The following is a 22,547-nucleotide window of genomic DNA, read 5'->3' as shown; positions in this document are numbered from 1 at the left end:
CGGTCTGTATGTGGCGGCTGTCCATGGGGGTGAATGGCTCTCACCCCTTTGCAGACCATTGCTCGTCCTGAGTAAAAGAAGAGGAATAATGCAGAACTATTGCATCTCAGTCTAAAGGGAGTGCATGAAGGGCCCCTGTTGAAAAGACACAGTTTCACAGTGAGGCCCGATTTGTGTTCAAGGTGAATGTAGGACATTTTATCTTTGTCAGTTTTTTTGTAGACTTGGGAAACGTATAGCTGTCGATGACAGTAGAAGCAGATAGCTGTGAATACCTGACCAGGACATGGTGTTCTTGTTGGCAGACATACTGCTTGCATCTTTGCTTTGCTTAATTTGCAGGCAAACACTGGTTACTGTCCCACCTCTGTCAAGTCTAGGATATTGTATTGGGGAACTACTCTTGCACAGGAAAATCAAAGCAAGCAGATGTGACCCAGATGTGGACCTTATATAACTCCAAATCTTTTCTTGAATTTGAGAGTTACAGCGCTGCAGGGCTGGTCTTCAGTGAGATCATAGCAGCTCAGTGAAAATCTGTTGTATATCTGAGCTAATATCTGTAGATCCCAGCTGGGGGCATGAATTCTGATGTATATTGTATTTTTCTGCCAACTCCAAATAATCCTTGTCATATAGCTTATCTTTATAATGCACATACTGAACAAATTTTTATTAAGCTGTAAGGTTTCTTAATAAAAAAGCATTTTTAAACAAGAGCTAAAATAATCTCATTGTTATGCTAGTACAATTGTTTCAGTTTTAATAGAGCTAACGGAGGGCTAAATGTGAGAGTTCAGATTATTGTTGTAAAATTAAACAGAAGAATGGACTTGGTTGTGTTGTGTATTTTTAATATTAGGTACATAAATTATGATATTGTAGAATCGCCTTTATTAATGAATCGCAGGTGACGTATGAAGAGTCACTGCCAAAAAGTGATTATTTTAAAAGTTCTTTATAGAGGAAATAACATACAGAAAGTAATAATGTTCCCATTAATGTAATTGAACTGGATTTGTTTGGGCTGCATTGCTGGGTTGTGAGTTTCAGCATCATTACTGCTTTGTCAGTAGCTTCATTTGTCGTTATATTTCAGTGTTTTTTCTGCTCTTGTACAGTTAAATATTTGAAGCTGTAATGATGTTATAATTTCTCCAAGGGGGTCAGGAGAGGGCTGGCCATGTTTTCCCAGATGGGATATGCGCCTCTTTGCTCCAGCGTAGCGTTGGAGTTTAACTTGAGGAGACGCGGGCTGCGCCCCACTGCCTGGCTGTGTGTGTGATGGGATGACCACCCCCCCGTGTGGAGGACAGATGCTCTTTGGTGACTGTTCGCTCCCCCAAAGTTTCCTTTATAAACTGCAGTACTGTTTGTAATCGGTAATGTAAACAAAAACTTTTTTTTTCCATGTTTGTACTGCGCAGTGAGCCCCAAACTTGCTAGAACCATATCCAGTGACCCTTCTGCTTTGAATAACAAGTATTTCCTGCCAAGCTGTTAAAGGTGTTCCTGGGTTTAGTTGGAATGCAGTGTGATAAAACTGTCACCCCTCTTCTGGAGTCTGTTTTCATATTGGTAGTACAGGTGATAATAGTTCAGGTGATAAGATTAGTTGTTTTGATGCTCCTTGGCAGTTGTGTACTTATCCGTTTATTTTCTGCGTTTAGAAGATGCAGAAATGATACTGTATTAGCTGACTGGCTGAAACTGCTAAGCTGCATAGGTGCTCTGTTAAGTGGCTGACAGAGCAAATAATTACAATTTCTGATGCTAACAACAGTGCAGGGAGTCAGATACATGTTTCCCTGTATTGTGTTTCTTGAATGCTGTTTGTGGTCCTCTTGTACCCAGAGCTAGAAGAGTCCACTGGTTGCAGCTTTGCCTTTAATGTAGGAATTCTGCGCAGAAAGGCAAAAGACAGCTGGATTTGCACCGAGAGGGATTTGCAAGTATAAGTCACCGAATGATCCTTGCAGTGCTGAGAATATGGATTTATTTGCATGTACGGTTACAGATAGAAGTATTTGGGCTGTTAAAAATGACGGAGGAATTTTCTGTATTTTCTAATTGTTCTGTGGAAAACTGGAAATCACACTCTGGCCTACACATTCCAGCAGGATCCTCATGGTCATTGTGCTGCTGGAGTAAACTCCTGTCCATTAAGTCTTCTGCCTCTGGGTAACTTGAGAGAGAGTGCAAGGTGTTGATATTTTGCAACATTTATTACTTCTTTTATAGTAAGAAGGCTGTGTTCTGTGTGTCTACACACTTGTGCTCTGAGTGTGTTTTTAGTGTTTGTGTTCAGAACCCCGTCTCTGTGATTTGATTTGAACACATGAAAATGTTGAATACCTATAGCAGCCGTCTTCTCTGTCTTCTCTGATGATTGTCATTGTCACGCTGATGCCTCTAGGGTTCTATCTACTGTGCTTTAGGGTCAAGGGTCGAGCTGCGCTGAAACATTCGCCAGCTCTGCTGAATCATTTAGGTCCAAAACGTAAATGTTTGGACTCGTCGGGTCCAATGCCACAGGTCAGGTTTTGCGTTTTTTATTGATTTTCGACCTGGCGTCGTTTATTGTTCCCATTTGTTTGAAGTCCTAGCGCTGTGTCCTGAGACTCCTCCAGGAGTACCAGGAGAAATATTGACACAATCAGCAGCCGCCGTCTCAGCTTGCTTGACGTTTTGTCAGTTCTGTACCACGGAAAGCAACTTGAAATGTTGGTTTTGCTTTGAGGTTGTTTTGCATGGCTTGTCTTCCTTAGCTTTCGTTGTTTTGTGCATCTCACTCCTTTGAAATGGCTTCCCTGCCACCCCCTCCCCGCAAGGCTCTTTCTCTTGTGCTCGTGGCAAAGCTCCATCTTCGGTGCCGGCCGAAACGAGGAGTGCCTGCTTCAGGTTTGTCCTCGGAGCTGTCTGAAGTGAGGCTCCATGCTGGATTTTCTGGCTACAGCATTAGCAGGCAGTGAAAACCCACTAAAGGTGTTTTCTTTTGTTAAACGCAAGTTATTTTAAAGTAATTTCTGAAAATGAACTTGCAGATGGGATGAACCCAGAACTGTGGTTACTGTGGTTTCTAAATCAATGCGATTATAAGGGAGCAATTTCCTTGCTGAAAATATTTAAATACAGTTTTGCTATTACTGTAGAACAGTAATTATAGTCATCATTACGACGAGAAGTTCAAATGTATGTTTTTTAAAGCCAAAATGACAGTTTTCCAGACATGTTTTGCATGCATGTTTCCGTGTCTGTGAGCAGATTGTACATTTGTGTATCATCCAGAACCCCTCGGCTCCGTTTTTAAGTGCCTCGTAGCGAAGCAGATTTTGCCCCGAAAAGGTGCCTTGTTATTTGAAGACATTCCCTGATCCCCAGGCCAGTGGGACCGTGTGGAGTCGGCTTTGGAAGACTAAAGGGGGAGCAGGGTTACATCTGCAGCTAGTGCTTTCCCAGCTCCCAGCTAAGAGTATTTAAAAAGTACTTCAGCTGTTTATCCACAAAGTTAGCACAGCTGTGGGATAAAAAAAACAGCACCGATCATCATCCTCTCAGTGACTAAATGCAGCCTCTCCACGTTCGATTCAGTATTTTTTTGTTTCATTAAAACGCTTAATCCAAACACGATATCACCTGACATAAACACCCCTTTGGCCTGCGTGCTGGTGGCAGAGGAACGTCTGTTTGTCCTGTTGCTTCCTGCTCACATGGGTCGCCAGCGCTCGTGCGTCCGCCGGGCGGAGTTCAGCCACCGTGGGCCGCAGCTGTGGAGGACGAGGAGGAGGCGCGTGTGTGGGGGGTCGTCTAGTTTAGAGAGATGCGTTTTGCAGGCGTGAGGGAAGGAGGTGGGAACCTATAAACGTTTTGAAGAATAGCTTTGATTTTTTGGGGGGAGAGGTGTGAATGAGGAAAGCAAGACTGTGACTGTATGTGAACTCTCGAGTTTCATTGTGCTTTTTGGACATAAAACACTACAGCCGGTCTCCCTCACGCCGGTGAACAGCAGGGGAGGTGATAAGATTGAGCTCATAAGCTGAGGTGAGGTGCATTATTATTTTTTCAGCAATAAATTATAGAAACGTATCACATATGGCTATTTTAATGTGGTTTTGAAATGCACCAAAGCGCCCAGTGTCTACACTTTGGCTCTCAGTTTGGTAAAGCACTGCAGACATCCTCGGAAGGTCTTCGGTTGCTCGATGAGCTTTTTTTTTAAATGGGGTTGTGAACTTGCAGGGCTCTAGCATGAAACAGATGGGAGGCCGTCCATGATCCTCAGGTGATAGAGATCACTGCTGTGCCCTCACGGCCCATTGCTGAGGCCGGAGGGGCGGATGCGAACACTGGAAGGTAGCGTCTGAGGGCTTCGGCACGGTCTGCCAGCGGCAGGACACTGAGGATGAGCCCACATGTGTAGGGACCCCTGATCTCCCATCCTGCGAGTCCTCTTCTGATGTTGAAGGCGCCTTCCCTAACGTTTCAGGTTCTGTCCTCATCTGAATGTGTCCTGCCCGCAGACGACCAGGGTGAATGTTTTTGTGCTGTTGAGTGCCGAAAAACAGAAATGAGCTAGAACAGACTCTCTCTTAATTCACTGTGTCATCTTGCTCCGTCTCTGTGGTCTCTCAGACCGTGGGTGCTGAAAACGTGGTTCGTTACAGAAATTGGATCTGGGAAGATTTGGTTTAGATGGTTTTGAGCTGTGGTGTAGGAAATCCACCAGTGCATGAAAACAGAGCAGCCTGCAGTCGGGGCCAGAGGAGGTGGAGGGGGGGTGGGGTGCAGCGCACTGCGGTACTGGCGCTACATGAGCTGGGAACTGTTGGTCATTGCAGGAAGGTGACGGGAACGATCGACGTGATCGGGGGTCAGACGGCCACCATCAGCCGTGTGGAGGGAAGACGTCGGCACAACAACGAGAGCAATAACATACAGGTCAGCAGCTTCCTCATCTGTGCAGAACTGGGGCTCCGGTGCCCACGGTTTCTCTGTCCACAATAAGCCAGTTACACGCCTCGGCTGGCTTCAGAGTTCCCCTGGCGGTTCAAGAGAAGCCGAAGAAGCAGTTTTGATTGCCGTGTTTTTTTTTTGTGAATTCTCATGGGTGGGGTTCTGGCAGAGCTCCATTCTTGTGCGACCGCGGCCGCAGGAAGCTGGGGCGAAGCAGCTGTCGGCACACCGAGCTCTGGACTGTGCGAGAGCACGGGACTCCCGCCTGAGATGGCAGGCAGTGTGAACCAGACGCTGAGTCACCTCCAGCCCATTCGGCCATTGGGCAATCTGTACGGCAGTGCTTTCCAGCTCACTGGTGGCCCGTCGGGGCTTTTAAGACCGTGTCCTGGCAGACGTGTATACAGGTGGTGCAGCGATATCACTCGTTTAGTGGCATTGATGTGATGGGCTTTGGCCGAAGTCTCCCAAATATCTTTCCGAGGCGGATTCAGGTGGCTCCCACCTTTGCCTCTGGTAGGAGTCTTTCAGAGCCGGTGTGCCATCCTGTCACATCACCTTGCTCGTGTTTGTGTGTATGTGTGCGCATGATGACCTGTGATCTGCTGCCTTTGAAAACCCAGCGCGGTGTGTGGCTGGTCAGTCCTCTCTGACTAAAGTGCCGTTTTCTGCTCTGTTGCAGGTTATTTCTGAACACCCCACCTCAGATGCTGAGCCCACACCTGCCAAGCTGCCTCCATTTTTCCCCCCAGGAACTCTGCCTCCCAATATCCCCCCTCCCCCGTTCCTGCACCCTCCCCCCAACGTCAGCACCGCGCCTCCTCTCATCCCCCCTCCACGTAAGTGACTGACACAAGGCACCTTCCTCACGGCACACTCATGATGCACGAGGGTGAACTCCTGTCCCTCTTCTGCGGGAATTTTGTCTAGCAGATTCCTACGATAGAGCTAGAATGTGATTGAGTGTTCAGCTGTAGCGTTTCCTTTTGTAAGGAGTTATGTAGTTATGTTAAGTCTTTCATTGCAGTTGTGCTGGCGTTGCAGGTGGGTGAGAGTCTCTGCTCTTTCTGCAGCGGTACTCACTGTCTGGTGAGCGTGAAGTTGAATGGAGTGTTGCTCGTTGTTCGAGCTCAGTTAGTGCAGCAGGGTTCTTGGTAAACTGTATGAACAAGGCATGCAGGGCTGCTTGGGGGTCTTGTTAGCTACAAACTACAGTCATAGCTAAGGCAACAGCCTTGAGAGCCACTGAAATGGGCTTCCCATTCTTGCGATTTATGAGCCCGGTTCGGTTGTTTTTCTTTTAATGTTGTGACTCGTACACAGTAACCTGTTTCGTCCTTCCTGTGTGCATAGTACACTCCATTACAGCCCCAGCACGCACTGGAGGCTAGAAGCATCAGCTCACTGAGGTACACAACTGACCGTGTGGTTTCTGATTGTTTTAAGCTGTTGGCATTCACTAAAGTGAGAGACAGTCCAGTTCTGTTACAATACTGCCCTTCACAGCAAAGACAACATGAAGCAGAATTGACCGTCAGAGTCTCTTCTGCTGAAGGGAGAAGCAGGGATTCTGTATGCAGGTTCAGCAGAGCTCATGTCTGTTTCGTGAGGGGAGAAAGGAAACTGGGTACGGTTTTCTTTACAAGATGCTCATCTTATTTGCCAATTTAAATGATTCTCCCTCCAGTGTAGGACATTGTTGGTGAAGACATAAATCTGTCCAGGATTACTGTGGACATTACAGAGTAGGGGAAATGCAGATTGACCTAATAAGGGTCTTGTGACAGAAATATAGTTGGCATCTTGTTCTGTTAAATTTGAGTTTGCATATTGTGTGCAGGAGATTTTCAGTTAATATCCTACTTACCAGCAGAGAAAGTTAAAGTGTGTGGATGTTGCACTGTTTAATTACATTGGAGAGTGTGCAGTCACTCTACAGTCTGTTATGTATACTCTGTGTTAAGGTTAGCTCACCAGGGCTGTTCATAAGAATGCACAATGCATACAACTTAGTAACTATGACTTGCTCATGCATTTCATTATAAAGGAGGAGCGCTGTATTATTCATTTCTGCAGTCAAACATGGTGTTAATTTTGTAAGTCTACAACCCTAATCGTAAAATAAAATCAGTAGGGACCAAATTTAATAATCTCCAAATTTATTTTGTCTTGCTTTCCTATGGAACACAGAAAGGTGTTGCCTTCTCTGGATTCTGTATGTCTCCTGTTGAGATTTAAAGAGACACGGGAAAATGCCCATTACAGGTTCGGCATTTCGTGTGGTATTTCTTGGTTACATGTTCTTGAGGGTTTTATGATATACACTTGTTCATAAAGTCTCTTTAACATCCTTTCGTGCTTATCGTAAATCTGAAAATAACCATTAAGGCCTGGGTTTTTGGCTCCTGCAGTCCTGCATTTTAATTGTGCTTCTGCCAGCTCTTCATCTTCAAAGCACTTTCTAAAATAAAATCCACAATCTCCTAGGTTCTGTGCAAAAGGCAAAAAAGTTTACCTTGCAGTAACAGCTCACCCCTGCCAGAATTTTAATACAATGAAAATATGAAACATCCTGCAGAAGCCTCTTTGAAAAACGGCCCCCCTTTGAAGTATTTTTTGTCTCTCCTTACGTTGCTGCTACTTTATTTCCTCTTGTGATGCAAATGTGCGAGTTTAAATATAGTCCTGAAAAATGCCCTGGTAGCAGGGGTTTTCATAGCCATAATGTGAACAGAGCAGTCATGTGGTGAGCGGGTGAGTGCAGTTAACGAGCTCTCAGTGCCTTTAATTAGAGGAGCATTGTTCTGGCGCATACATGGTGTTCAGCAGTTTGATGCGCTTGCTTTGATGGCTGATAGTTTTTCAGTTCAGAAATCACAAGCAGACAGAAGCACAGACTCTGTTATTGCATATTAGAAGGTTTTCTTGTAGCCAATTGCCCACAACCTACCAAACTGCAAAATATTAAAGTGTGGTCCTGCCATTATTGGTCAGCAAATAAAATAGTCTATACAGTCAGGTTTCCTTTTGCACAGTAAAAGCAGAAAGGGCAGGTAGATCCACGTTGCTGGAGAAAATGGTTTTATCTGTCAGATCCGATCTACAAAAAAGCTCTCTCTGAGGTAACTACATGCGTGGCAGTGCATGTGCATAAAAATGCTTTTTTCCCCCCGTCTTGCATGTGATGCATTTTCAGCTAAAAGGGAACGCCTGCTTCCAGGCTGACAGCCTGTGTCTGCACAAGGTATTACCTGTGCAGGTCTGTGTTCGAAAACAAACAGCGCTCGTGACCTGCAGGGGTGATGAGTGCTGTCCTCTTTAACCGGGAGGGCATGGCCGCCCTCTCCGCTGTCCTGCCCTGGGCCGGCTCCCCTCTCGCCTCGGAGCGCCCTGCAGTCTGGGCCTGTGACAGCAGTCTCGTGGGCTCCCGAGGAGAGAGGTGCCCTCCAGGCGTAGCGATGCCAAGGAGCAGATGCCCTCATTCCCTCCACTGCTGTCTGTCAGGAGCTAATGAGCTCATGAAGGAGCCGGGAGGCCTGTGCTCACCTGGTTCTGCGATTGTATCGACACCCCCGAGGATGAGTCGGCTCTCTTCGTCAGGCCTCTGCGCTTTGGTAGATCCAGTCTTGGGTGGAATCATTATAAAATAAACATTCTCATGCCGTTATTTTTAGAGTGGTAAAAGTGAGCTCCTCTTTTGTGGTTAAAAAGGAATATTCACTGTTTTTTCACCACCATCTGTTATAACATCGACACCGCTTTTCGTGACGGCTTGCGTCTCCGGTTTGTTCCCGGTGACGTTCGCCTTATTTCTCCACATGTAGGGAGGTCGTATAGAGACGTTGCCAGGCTGCTGCACAATTAATGTTGTTGGGTGCCGTCCTGCTCAAATATTTAAATGGCAGGGAACAATCCTAGATCTGTGTCTTGTTTTCTGTATTCAGAAAAACACGTGTTATGTTTCCCTTTCTTAAGAAATCTCTCAACGGTTTCACATTGCGTCTATAGAATAAAATGTGCACATTGACTTTCTGCATTGATTTTGATAAAAGCTCCCTTTTACGCATAATTAAAAGTATTTTGTAGTTGTGGACTTACTGGGAAAAAAATAGACAGCTTAATGCAGAGATTAATGAAGATTTATTGAAGTAGATCCTTGTTTTGAAAGCAAGATTTGAGCTCCCTTACACTGTCAAGGACTTTAGAGGTTGTTTTGGTTTAGTGCCTTATGGATTTTCCCATTTTTTTTAAACTGAATGCCCAAAGGTTAAGTGCTGGATAACCCCAGTCGGCACCATTTAATCTAGATAGCAGCCACATAAATGTGCATTGATTAGTTGTATGTGTGGGAGTATTAGGAAAATATAATAACTATTGTATAACATTTGTAGCTTCTCACATTATCTTTATATGAAAATGTGTTGTTTGAGCATTTGTTTCTTAAATGCAATATAAGCACATTCTAATTGAGTGCGATTTTGCATGTAAGCATTTAGAGAGCTAGCATTGCCTGCTCAGAGGTTTTGATAGGCACAGCAACAGAAGATCTGTTAAAAGTCAGCCAGAGAGCTTCTTCTTCAACGACCTGCCCTTCTGAAGGGTCTCAGGATGTGTTTGAATCACGGTCAGGAGGGTCCTGTCAGATAACAAAGATCTGCATAGGAATCCCAGAAACAATCGACAGGAAAAATTGGGTATCCAGAGCCCTTTCCCATGTTGATTGTTTTGCCTGGTTTTCTCTTTTTTTTTTTTAAAACTGAAAAGCTTGGATTCAAACCGAGTTTCTGAATAAGACCATCTCCAGCAGATTAAAGGCATTATAATTGCTGCTTTAGGAATTCACCTCATCAAATGTTAGCTGTCTTAGTATCTGGACAGTGATGAGGACTTTTGGCTTACTTCCCAGGCAATTACCAAAATTCAGCTTCATCATACCACTAGAAATATGAGAGGTGATTACTCAGTGTCATGTTTTTTGGATGTTTTATCAAGCGAGAAGATGCACAATAGAAATGATTGTGTCAGACGTGAGCTTTAATGTTTAGTATTTAATGTTACATAAAGAATTGTACTTTTCAGTGCTGTACATCATGTCGGTGGTCATGTATGTTTTCAGGTTCTCTATAGGGTAGGATATCCTGTTGCCTAAGTCGCCTTTTTTGTCAGACGGTTGCTTGTCATACCAGGAGATGGTGATGTTGTTTTAGGAAATTTGCAAACAGAAACTAGTTTTGCATTTATTGATTTTGCTTACTTTCTTTTTATGCTAATATTTTTTTAATATTTTTTTTCTTGTTTCATTGCAAGTACTCTTTTACCCAGAACAACATCCTCTGTTCTTAAATATGAGACACATCTGGGCCTTGTCTAAAAAAGAAACGCAGTAAATTGCTACCAGATGCTGTTTCTCTAGTGCTACACATTTGAAACTGATTTCAAAGGCCCTTCTGCAAACCTATTGCCCGATTGGAGTCAGAAAAAGAGACACTCATGCATTTTATCTCTCTTAAGAAAGGCCATTTCTGTGTCATGTAGACATTTCAGTTTTCATTGTCAGCTTCCCCGCTTAAGATTAGCCGGGTCGATAGGAAAACTAATTTGCACAGCAAAGTGAAGTTCATCCTTTGTTATTAGCAGTATGTGTAAAGTGCATTAACCCATCTAGTTAAACTTTCTTAAGTTTCGATGGGTCAGCGTAATACCTGCTTCTCCCTATGCAAATCAGTGGCTTCAGATTTCGCATTAACATTAGATCTTGGCCATGGCTTCAAAGTGATGATGATTTGTGGTTACACAACAATCCGAGTTGATGAAAACCTCTATTGTCATATCATGAAGCTATCCAATTTCATTAAACAGTACATGGAGCAGCCGTTCCTCGTTAACCTTTAGATCATGTGTAATTTTTTGAGCTGTTGAATGGGAAAAAAGACAGTATTAAAATCCTATTTGTATTAAGTTCAATCACACAAGGAAAGGGGAAAGGGGCTTGTTTTTATGTCTTCTTGTCTTCTAGGTATTCACCCCTTCCTTAGGAAGACCCGTGGCTTCTCCAAGAAACTGCAGTGGGGTTTTAAAGCGCCATTAATAAAATACCACTCTGCAATTTCATTTTAAGCACTAAACTGTGTTGCTCTTGCTGTTTTCTATTTATATTATTCAAGATTGTGTGTTGTGTATGGATAAGAAGCCCTTTCATTAACACATCCTTGTTTTTTTTTTCTTGCAGGAATACCTATTACCGTTCCACCTCCAGGTACAGTTTTTTAAGCTGTCGATAATAATTCCACTTAACATGTGCCCTCAGGATGGGAGACTGGTAGCAGTAGTAAGAGCAGGAGCCTTAGCTGGAAATGCTGTGGATGCCTTTATTTTGCAAGTATAAATAGCTTTAAAAGGTTGTTGGTGAGATTTAACATGTCCTTTATTTTGCAAGTATAAATAGTTTAGGCTTTGAAAGGTTGTTGGTGAGATTTAACGTGTGCTTTCAAAGCGACAGTAACAGATCCCTCTGGGAGTCCCAGGGCCTGCTCCCAGACTGGCTGCTGGTTTAAAGGTGATGAGCAGCAGGGTCTGTATCTCCTGTGTGTGAGCTGCCATGGGGAAGGCTAGACCATACCAAACTGCAGGCTTTAACTTTTCTCAACAAAGCATAATAACAGTAAAAAAGCTTACACTACAAGCCATGCTGAGCAGTTGTGTTGTGATGTTTTAGAGTGCTGAGTCAGCTCTTCTAAGAATCTTTAGTTTTACTTTGTTCAGCTCTGTGTGAAAACATGTAATACTAACTTATTAATTGTAGCATGTGCCCCTGCATTCAGCAGGGCAAAGGACATCTGTATTTCCTTACTAAAGTACTTTATTTTTCCTAAGAGAACTACAGAAGTTCTTTTTTATTCTTCCCTTGATGCCTTTTAAAAATGCTCCAAAGCTGTGCTGGATTATCTGCTTCATTGCAGAGACAATTATCTGACCTCTGAGCTGACCAGACCTGAGCAGATTTTTTTCAACTAGATTTCTTAGGCTAGCTAGTCCTGTTTGCGGAAAGTATAAATTCGAAGGACAGATACTGACTGCTTCTTTGCGCCTGTGTGTGACTGGGCGTGGTCATGTGGGGATGGGCGCGGTTGAGTGTGACTGGGCGTGGTCATGTGGGGATGGGCGTGATTGAGTGGGACTGGGCGTGGCTGTATGTGGATGGGTGTGACTGGGCGTGGCTGTATGTGGATGGGTGTTGTTTCGTGTCGTGGTCATGTGGGAGTGGGCGTGGGCGTGGTCGAGTGTGGATGGGTGTGGTTGGGCATAGCTGGCAAGGAGAAGCATGTTTGTGTGACTGGTGAGCAAGATGACGAGCAGAGACTGAGCAGCCTGTTTGTGTTTCAGGTTTCCCTCCTCCGCCAGGAGCTCCTCCACCATCCCTTATTCCAACCTTGGATGGGTAAGTGTGGATGAACCTGCAGTGTCCTTGCAGAACTCGGAACCCGGAGAATTAGTATTCATTCTGAAAGTGAGAGGGGTGACTGTATCTCTGCCCTCTTTGTGTTTGTGAGTTGGACTTGTAGCTGTGCTGACAAAAGTTGTCTGAGCTCAAGTACTGAACTGTTGCTCGGTTTGAGTCTCAAATGAAGTCCTGAAGGGTATCGCTGATCAGTCGGTATAGATATGGACATGTAAGCAGTATTAACTGATTTACTCAGGAGCAGCGTTGATGCTTGTGGTTGTGTTGAGTTGTTATCGTCTATGGCTGGGTGAGGGACTCCTCCCAGGAGCTCCTCTCATCCAGCTCGCTCCCACAGATTGATTCCTATGTGCCATCATGCAGGAACTCGTCTTCTTCTCGGTCTCCTGAGATTAGGTCAGTGTCTCCTTGGACCACAGGGTCTGCGGTTCTTCCACGTGTTCTGACCCGTTAATTTCCCTGTCTGATGTTGGTTAATTGGAGCAGACATCTTTTGCGCTCTGGGTTGTCTCTAGTTTCAGAATTGCTGAGCACTACGGTCAAAGACTTTCCTTCAAAGGAACAGTATAGTGTGATAGCTTAATCTTCCAGGAGCATTCTTCCAGTTTTTGACATTTGGTTTTCTGTTAATTCACCCAAGTACAAGTAATACTTGGCATCCAACTGGTTTCCTTGGAAGTTTGTATTTGTTAAACATAATTTTATTTTTCTGAAGTTTGTTTTCACATTTGAGCTTTGTGTAAGTGAGGCTCATACATATTCCATGTTGGTCTTATCTTATCCTTAGTTCTTTGAGCCATCCAAAGGTTATTTTGTGAAGTCAGACATATTCTCATATCTAGTTCTGTACATTTGCTTAGTAAGTGTCTTTGGAATTTGAATGGCTAGTCCTGATGTGAGGATCAGTGGCACCTCGAAATCCTGATTGTTCTTTAGACTGGACCTTGTGCAGTTTTCCCGGTTTCCTGTTTGTGAGCACCTTGTGAAGTTGTAGGTTACAGGCAGTAAGGTAAATGGGCGATAATTGTCTTTAGTCTTTCTAGTGCAAACCTGTTTCTTCTGCACTGTTCCAATCGTCAAGAATTTTCTTTTCGATTCGTGGACTCTGTGGAAATGTGCAGCAATGCCTTTGACAGCCGTCTTCCGCTTCGGCATTCCTGAAATTGATCAGTGCGGCTCCTCCCAGTCTTCTTGTGCACAACCACGTATTTCGCTCCTCTGAGGGAGGGGCTGGCTGGATCAGGGTTCCCCGGGGAACTGTGAAGTAAAAACGGGAGGCAAAAGGAAGGTGTATGCTGCTAATAACTAGATGGGGCAGAAGAGTAAGCCTGTGACAAAGCAGAAAGAGCAGGTGACTCTGCTGGAAAGTAGCAGTAGGCAGGACACAGAGGAGAGGAGGGTGAAATGAAGACATGAGCAGCAGTGACAGGGGTGACCACAGACAGCCTTTCATCCAGTGTTTGTCTGTGTATTGCCCGAAAAAGGTGTGTCCAACACGTATTAGATGGGAATAACACTTTTCTCCTTTATTTAGTTATTTGAATGCAATGGCCTGAAATTGGTCACTGGGTATTAAGAGGCAGTAATCAACATTTTTTTTTCTCTCCTTTTAACTGATTCCAGAGCAGCAAAGTCCTTTTTGCAGTGTTGTACACAGCATTATAAGCAAAATATTGACTTGAATTCAGAAACGCCCAAAAGCACATTGGTGCTGCTGTAACACAAGAATTCTCTCACTCTCTTCTCTGACAGCACTGCGAGCATGAAAAGGTTCTACGACCTTTTCCAGTTTCATTCCCTTTCTGGCAGAGAGGGCAGGGCAGACAGCCGGGTATCAGACAGAGAAAGGGACGAGTCGGACTCTCCGCAGAAGAGGAAAGGACAAAAGAGAGCAAAGGCAGGGCGAAGTGTTGAGAGAGAGCGAGACAGAGAAAGACGCCTGTCCGCAGGACGAGAAAGGCAAGAGGATTAGGAACAGGGACAAGCACGGGCAGTAACAGTACAGTTAGGAAGTGTCTCTGGTGATACACGCACCAATGCTGTCATAGACTGTGCTCAAAACCTTTAGGGATGATGCCTTAGCATGTGTAGTCTCCCTGGCTAGAGAAAGACAACTGTGAACAGAGTTTTTATTAAACTAAATGAACTAAAAGAACAGGCAACAAATCTGATTAAGAACAGGGTGATTTTTCTCTTGGTGACTCTTGAAATACAGGTGGCATTCAAAATGTTCTGCCACTAAAGTATATAGAAAGAACTATTTCTCACCTTTCTTTCTCAGTGTAAGCACCTTTAACCTGGATGGTTTAAGCCCATTTGTCCATTTCACTAGTATTTCACAGATAACCAGTCTGAGCAGGCCCAACTTTTATATCTTCTGTGTGCTGATTGCATCGGGCGGAAGGAGGTAGTGTTGCTGCCACCAGGGCCCACAGTAAGCCAGCATGATGTTGTCTTCTCCAGTCTGGGATCACAGCCCTGGCATTCTGCGTCATCGTGGGTTTGCTGGCAGGATTGTGCTTCCACCTGATAAGAGTCCTACTGTGACGGCGATGGTACTGAGACGTGACTTAATCTGGTACTCAGTGAACTGGCGAAGGTTTAATGGAAAAAAAAATGACTCGGTACTCTCCAAAAACATGATTTTAAATTATAAAAGGGGGTCTGACTATGGAAATTCTATTGAGTATAGAATGCATCTTCACATCTCATCTCATCAGGTTATTATCCTTGCCTAACTTATTATTATATGAATTAAAACTCCTGTTTTTTTGTAATTTAAGTTCTACACATGCATGTAATCAATTTTCTGTTGCTAGGTCTAAAAGGGTGTGTAAGTACATTTTAAGGGTCTCAGTTGTACACCTCAGGTGACTTTCTTCCCGTTTCGATCAAAGGGGCCGTGCAGATAACATCAGCAAGACTTCAGTCAGCTTTCTTCTTGCGGGAAGAGCCCACAGTGGGAAATCCTTCTTCGGGTTGTGGGTAACTGGAGGCAGTCTGCCTCTTGGTTTTAACTTTTGCTTTTCTGTATGTAAAAACTTTTAGGATGTTTTCATTTCCGGGACCTTTTGTCAAAACATCCTTCTAGACGTTTCCTTCTGCACCCTGCCAGCCACTCGCAGTTTCTGATGTGGGGACGGTAGTTTCCTCTGTCAGCGCTGGCGGAGACCTCGCGCGTCTGCCTCCTGCGGATTCCGGCGTGTGACGAAAATGTACAGATGAAATAGAAAATTTGGGTTATGTTGATTAAAAGAATTGACAGGTTTATAGCATTTAGCCAGTTTAGTTTCAAAGCCAGTGTTTAAAAATTTGAATGGGGTCATTAAGGATCCGTTAGGTAGTAATTAGTTATGCAACAGAAAACAGTTTAATTCTTTACAGCTGCTCGGAGAGGAAGAGTTAAATTTAGACAGTTTTATTGATTTTAAAAATAGAGCAGAAACTCTTCACAGTACCTCATCTGCACACCGTCTAATAGAGTTGGCTTCAGCTTAAAGAACAGTGATTGTTAAATCTGAAGCTTATTTGCTCAAGTATATATAGAATAGTGGATTTGAAAAACACCTGTTGGACACACACTTTCTTGGATGGGATTTACGCACCTTATTGCTTTTGCCGGTAGGGTGTGCGGAAGTTTTCAATCGGAAGCCGGATTGAAGCCAGGAAAACGGGCAAAGGTGATGGTGACTCTGCCAGTGCCAGTAATATAACATTCTTGGATCTGAGCTGCATGTTGCGATTTGAAATCGTGCCAGTCACATCAAACAGCTCAGAGGTACTGCCTTGAAGTTTGAAAAGCCCTTTGATCGTTAAGCTACAAGACTGCTGCCCCTAGTTTACTGTTTTTAAGATTTAAATTAATAGACTAGACACCTGTAGCCGTCTGGCTGTTGATGCAGGCTGCCGTGTGTGATTGTCTTGGATGGAAACTAATTACTTTTTTTAGCCTGTATATCCCGAAAAACTCAGATGTTTGTAGTTCATGACTTTGAAGAGTTCATTATGAGTTCATCAAGGAGGTTTAATTGTTTTACCTGAAACAAATGCTTAACCATGTGGCGGCTATAAAAAAATTTAAAAGATTTTTTGAAATTTAAAAATGTAAACAAACCACAATATTTTCATTATTCTTCAGAACCTTGTAACTTCACGTTGTGGAGGTGCGAAAAGGAGGGTGATATCTATTGTTTCTAGTGATATCATGCTGTGATCCTGCTTGGAATTATATACCCAGCAATCACAGCTACAGTCATGACACAGTTGACAAACTTAACTTAAAAACTGTTTATATAATTCCCATAGGATCCCATGTTAAATTTTCTAGCTAGAAAATTTAAAATTTTTACATTTAAAATGAAAAAAAAAACCCACTTAACATACCCAACACTATCCAGACACTAGAATAGGACACAAGCCAATAACATCGACATGTTTTTTCCTCAAAATAACTCAAACATATAAACACACCTGAACATCATATACAAAGCAAAAAACAAGAAATGAAATCACATTAGCCAAAAAAGGGGTATTTCTCAAATTACTCGGTTAGCTGCATAACTTTGGTAAATAAGTTGACAAAACTGGGACTTTTTGGTTTCATAAACTACATTCAGTTAAATGACCAGAACAGCCAGATTCAAAGCAACAGAAATGTCTTTTGATCCCTAACCCTCATCCAGTCGCTTAATTATTTCCATATTCTGTGCCATGTTTATTGCTTTAAGTGCTTTCTTTGCTTTCTCAGTGCCACCCTGAGATTTTTCCACACATTTTGGACCCATGACAGATATTGATTGCACAAATAATGCATAATGTAAGAAACGAGTGTGCGCACAGTAAGTCTAAATAGTCTGATAAAGTCCCATGAATCTGGCGGGTCTGTCTAGAATCACAGCTTCCACGTATATTTTCCACTGGCGCTCGGTTCTCTGCTTATGGAGACGCTTTGTTTGATATAGAGAAAATGTTGTTCGCAGGGTGAAGAATACAGTAGGTATATATTTAGTAGCTACATTGCAGCTAAAATTTGGAAACTGCGGGAGGCTGCATTTGAGTCATTTTTTACTGTGCCATCCAATAACTTAATTGGATCTGTTGTCCATAAGGAATTGAATGTTACTGTTGGATCTCTCAAGCCGATGCATCCATAGCGTGGACCGAGAATAATATAGACTGGTCTTGTAGAGAGGAGGCAAGGGCTTTGGGCTTTTAACCCGAAAGTTTTGGTTCAGATCAAGAGCAAAGCACTTCAATCCTGTCGCTCCTGGAAACCCTCCCCAGCTGTACACATGGGAATAATTGCAAGTTAAATATTTAAAAATAAAATTAACAGGCCTCAGTTTGCGCTAATTGTGTTTATTCCTGTGGTTTTGTTTGCAGTGGACACCCTGCCAGCTATGATGGCCGCACTGTCCCACCATATCCCTTTTCTGCAGGTAAGTGTTAACCCTCACTAAAAGGCTGCCAAATGTGTTCAGTGAGCTGTACGTCTGCGGCACCCAACGCCCGCATCTGCTTGTTTAAGTCTTCAGAGTAGTGCAGGATCAGCTGTAGGAACGACACCTGGAGGGATATTCATTTTCTGTGTCCTGATGGGAACATTTAGTAGGTCACTGAGTGACGTGAGAAAATGCAGATGAGCTGTAATTGTAACTGTTATGCAAATTCAGTTCATTGTTGTTGCTCTCTAGGAATTAAAGGGTCTTCAGACATGTAAAGTTGGTAAAATTGCCATATGGATGTAGTGAAGGCAACGGAGGCATTGTGAGAACTGTTTGATTCAGCACATGCCTGTAGTTTAAATGGAATACACATTACACATTGCTTTGCGTTTGATTGAGCTTTCAACTGTGAAAATCACCACATTGAAACATTTGAGCTTGCAGCTGCGATTGCGTGCAGGCTGCAAAGGAACAAGTTCAAATTGGAACTGTCGACGGCTAACTTGCCAGTATTTCTGCTGGACTCTTAATTCATTTAAATTGGAAGGTGCTGACCTCAGGTGAAGAGAAAAGCTGTTATTGAGAGAAGCAAAAGTGCATTCACAGACATGTGATAGCTTAAATGATTTAATTAGGTATAGGTTTAACATGGTGCATAATGGTACATCAGTGCATGTATTTCAAAAAACGTTTTCTAGTTGGAAAAAATGTTAAAAGAAAAAATTCTAAAAGGAATATTTTTGCGAGATTGATATCTGAACAGCTATGAATCATTTGGATAGCTTTTGCTTCGCCAGTCATGCCTCATTTGGGATCTGTTTTTTCTGGAAGCTGACATTATGCAAATCAAGACCGATTGAGACAGAACAATTATTTTCCGTTTTTAGTTAAATCCTTTAAAGTTAGCAGCATATTCATCATATAATATGGATACTGGCCATTAACTGGAGATAAACAACTTGGATTTGTTTTGAGGGATCAAGTGTTTACCTTTATGCTCCCTCTCTGAATTCAAAATAGTAGCTGTGAGTTAATTTTGAAGTGGAAACATCCATCAGTTCCCAGTTCCCTAAGTCTGTGGTCTGCTGCAGGTTGATCAGCGATGTCTGTTTTCGTGAACAGACACTCTGATAGAAGATTGTAGCCTGCTATTCAGAAGGTACTTAGCAGCATCTACACTGCAGGACTCCTCACTGTCATCCCGGCTGAGGCCAGCTTGGGCAGGGCCGAGTCGGACTCACGATCAGTACAGCGGGTGACATTCGTGTTTCAGGCGCACAGCTGTGTATTGTAGCTGCTGCCCGAGCCAGCCACTCGGGCGTGCCGCCATTCGGATGAAGACACGTGGCTCCCACTCTTCACCTTTTCACCTCTCCGCAAGCCCTCTGTGCGGGGGCTCTCGTGTGTCTTTGGCAATGTGCTGTACAGAATGTACGGCCTGTTCATCGGAGCTGTTGAGCGCCTACCGTTGGACTTTAGTTGGGAGTCGGAGTCCCCGCGTGCCATACCTGGTGTTCTGTGAAACCTGCTGATTTTCCTTGCGGTCGAGGCAGCAGTGCAGCGGCAGGGCGGGGTGCCCGTGGGGGGGGAGGGGGTGTGCGAGGGGCAGCGCGAGACGGCCCTGGAGCTGGAGCTCGGCCCCCCTCTGAACAGCTGCCGCGCTCTGCGTCTCACAGCCAGCTACTCCCACGTCCCCGGCACAGTTCCCACCTGGTCGACCGTCGTGGACAGCGCGAAGCAGTGGGACTACTACCCCCGCAGGGAGAAGGAGCGGGAGAGGGAGCGCGAGCGGGAGCGCGAGCGGCCCCGGGAGAGAGGCCACGAGCGGGAGCGGGAGCGGGACCGGGAGAGGGAGCGCGACCGGGACCACAGCCCCGCCTCCATGGCGTATAACAGGTCAGTGTGGCCGGCTTGGGGGCTGCAGCTGCCCGCGGGGGGGGGGCACGGGGGAGCTGCGCACTTGAGGGAGGCTGAAGCAGGGAAGATGCGCCCCTGCCAGGTAAGTCCCAGGATGCACCTGTGTCCCAGTGAACTCCCAGAATTCAGCATTCCAAAAAATGTGGTCAATTCCAGCACCCTGCCTCAGCAGCTGTGTGGTTCAAATGAAGGCTTCTTTTCTCCATGTGGTTTAGCAAGTATACACCACAGTGCACAGCTTGTGTCCGGGGATTCAGGCTGGTGGGAATAACCCCACACACTCACCTGTGCATTGTTCTCTTAAGTTTTGTCTTGTATTGCAGCTCACTTTCAGAAACCCTTTTGCTGGCTAGCTGACTGGAAATACGTTCAGGGCTGGGGCTCAGTCTGTACAGTCCTGGATATGAGATTGATTTCGAGGTCCTGCTGGGATATAGTCTCATGTTGAATTCCTCGCTCCTGCCCCACTTTTAAGTTTTTAAGTTTATTTTCTCCAGGGATCATGTAATGTTTCAGGATTCCTTTTTGGGAATGTGATTTCCGGAACGACAGGTGAGATGTGTAGCAGATATTACTCTGCTGGAATTATCCACTGGGGAGGAACAGTTTTTTACTGTGACAGTATATGGAAGGCACGCTGTGAGGATTCTTAGTGAAGCAGCTAGGTTACATACCAACTTCCTGACAGGCCTGTGTTGAATCGTTGGTAGTGGCACACGTACACATCTGAGAGAGGTTAATAATATGATGACACACTTGATTATTTTGGAAGGTGTAAAACACTTAGTCAATAAAAAATGAAAAGGCAAACTAAAGACTTTAAAATAATTGACTAAATTGACTAAAGAAATTATTGGAACATCGCAAATCTTAATCTTCTAAGTAGAATTCAAGGGCATGTGAGCCTTAATTTAGTTTTTTTTAAACTCACAGGCGCATGAACACGAGACAGGAAGCAAGGCAGAGGTGGGGATGTGCTCAGGATCAGGTAGCTCAGTAGTTTGTGGGATCCTGACCAGCTGAGGATCTGTCCTGCGATCTTTGCAGCGTGTCTTCCATTGATATTGTTCAGTGAGGTGGAATCAATATTTTTGTTGAATGTTTTACACCAGTCTGTCATAGAAATAGTCACCTCCAAAGATCCCTACTTAGGTTATTAAAGGCATTCTACATAAAACAACTAATTCACGATCAGTTGCTGATGACTTGCTTTGATATGACTGTAGAAACATGAAAATCTTGTTCTGATGACACTTTTGTGAAGATCTGTCTTTATCTTGATCTTTTTTGTTGTCGCTCCTTGAGGTTCATAGTGTTATACTGTTTAGTAAAAACAATAAGACACATTGCAACCTGTGCACAGATACTGAAGTTAAACACTGAATGGGCCAGTTTCAGCTGGGCTTCCTAGTGTTACCCTAACCTTTCATCTCTCCATCTCTATGCAAGTTTAGGTCTTGGCAGATGATGCCAGCACGCTCTTGCTCTTAGAAGAGTGTAGTGATTGGTATACTGCTGAAATAGAGCAACTCCAAGATTTAAGTGCAGCTGTCGCAATTAGTGCTTTGTGCACGAATGAAACCAGTCTAATGGGCTGTGCAGCTATCAGAAAGAAAAAGGATCCTCATGTCATGAAATCAGACATACTTGCTTGGTGCTGCAAAACGTTTTTTTCCTTTTTTCCAAGGAAGGGTGAATGAAACTCCTTCCAAAGCTTGTTTCCTTTTGTAAAATATGAAAGCTTCGTTTTGCATGATTTATGATAGCTCATGTTTTCTAATTTATCTTTGCATGTAAGTGCTTCTTGAGGCTGCAAAAATCCCTCATAATGAAAACATTAAAAATGTTTTCCTTTGGTAACCTAAATATTTATCCATGTCACCTGCACATCTATGGATTGCATTAACTTCTCTTTGGTTCTAGTCTCTGATAGGTAGGTGCTTGTAAATTTATCAAGGCAGACTTTGTCTAAACCTTAAGTTTCCATTCTGTAGCCCAGTGCCAAATACAGCATGCCCCCTGTTCTGTTTGCCTGTTGCATGTTTAATTGTGGATGGACGGTAGCCTTTGTGTGTATCTCATTCCACTAATATTACACGCGCCCACCTGTTGAAGTTTGCTGTAGTGGCAATGTCGACCACAGCGCATTGAGATGTTTGTGTGTTACAAATTACAGGGTCAGCGCACGACAGCCAGACCAGCTTCGACATCTGTTTGGCAGGCAGCTTGATCCGCGGCCAGAGAAAGAGAGCTGGTCATTCAAGACTTCCTTGAAATGAACCTTAATGGCTTCCAGGTTCTCCAGAGTCTGCCTGCCAGAATTATCAGAGCTGAGAGGGAGTGGTAGTGGTTGGGGCTCAGGTCTTTATGTGATTAAAATTTCTGCCATCTGCAGAAAAGCTGCTGCCACATGGCTGCAGCAAGTGCCCAGAGGTACTTAATCTGAAAAACCTGCTCGCTCAAACTGCAGTGATGGGTGGAAAGGGGGCCTGGCAGTGACAGGTAAGGCAGGAAGATTAATGGATTAGCACAGGCTAATAAAAACACCTCCAGAAAGAAGGGCAGAACCTTCAAGCTGACCATGTCTAAAACCTGTTCACCATGCTTCCCACTCCGGAATACTAGAAGCACAGCGATTCCACTTCACGGTCTTGTAAATGTCCATGTCGGCCCTATTCCTGCTGAGGAAAGTCATTTTCACTCTCAAATGAAGTTTAAGAGTCTGAAGACTGCTTTGAGATGCTGAACAGGGGTCCGAATAGAGAAAATAATCC

At 44.1% G+C, this 22,547-nt stretch overlaps 1 protein-coding gene across 8 annotated transcripts in view; it reads left to right on the top strand.

The window, feature by feature from the left end:
- Positions 1–22,547, top strand: part of fip1l1a (FIP1 like 1a (S. cerevisiae)) — a 36,403-nt gene that overhangs the window by 9,588 nt on the left and 4,268 nt on the right. For all 8 annotated transcript variants that reach the window (XM_088912167.1, XM_088912409.1, XM_088912084.1 and 5 more), the window contains 6 exons: positions 4,839–4,938; positions 5,636–5,792; positions 11,183–11,209; positions 12,337–12,391; positions 17,795–17,850; positions 19,533–19,752. In XM_088912167.1, the coding sequence (XP_088768293.1) occupies positions 4,839–4,938; positions 5,636–5,792; positions 11,183–11,209; positions 12,337–12,391; positions 17,795–17,850; positions 19,533–19,752 (615 nt within the window). The remainder of the gene's footprint in view (positions 1–4,838; positions 4,939–5,635; positions 5,793–11,182; positions 11,210–12,336; positions 12,392–17,794; positions 17,851–19,532; positions 19,753–22,547) is intronic.

Source organism: Atractosteus spatula, chromosome 1, assembly GCF_055471065.1.
Source record: "Atractosteus spatula isolate fAtrSpa1 chromosome 1, fAtrSpa1.hap1, whole genome shotgun sequence".
NCBI lineage: Eukaryota > Metazoa > Chordata > Actinopteri > Semionotiformes > Lepisosteidae > Atractosteus > Atractosteus spatula.
This window is presented reverse-complemented; position numbering and strand designations above follow the sequence as displayed.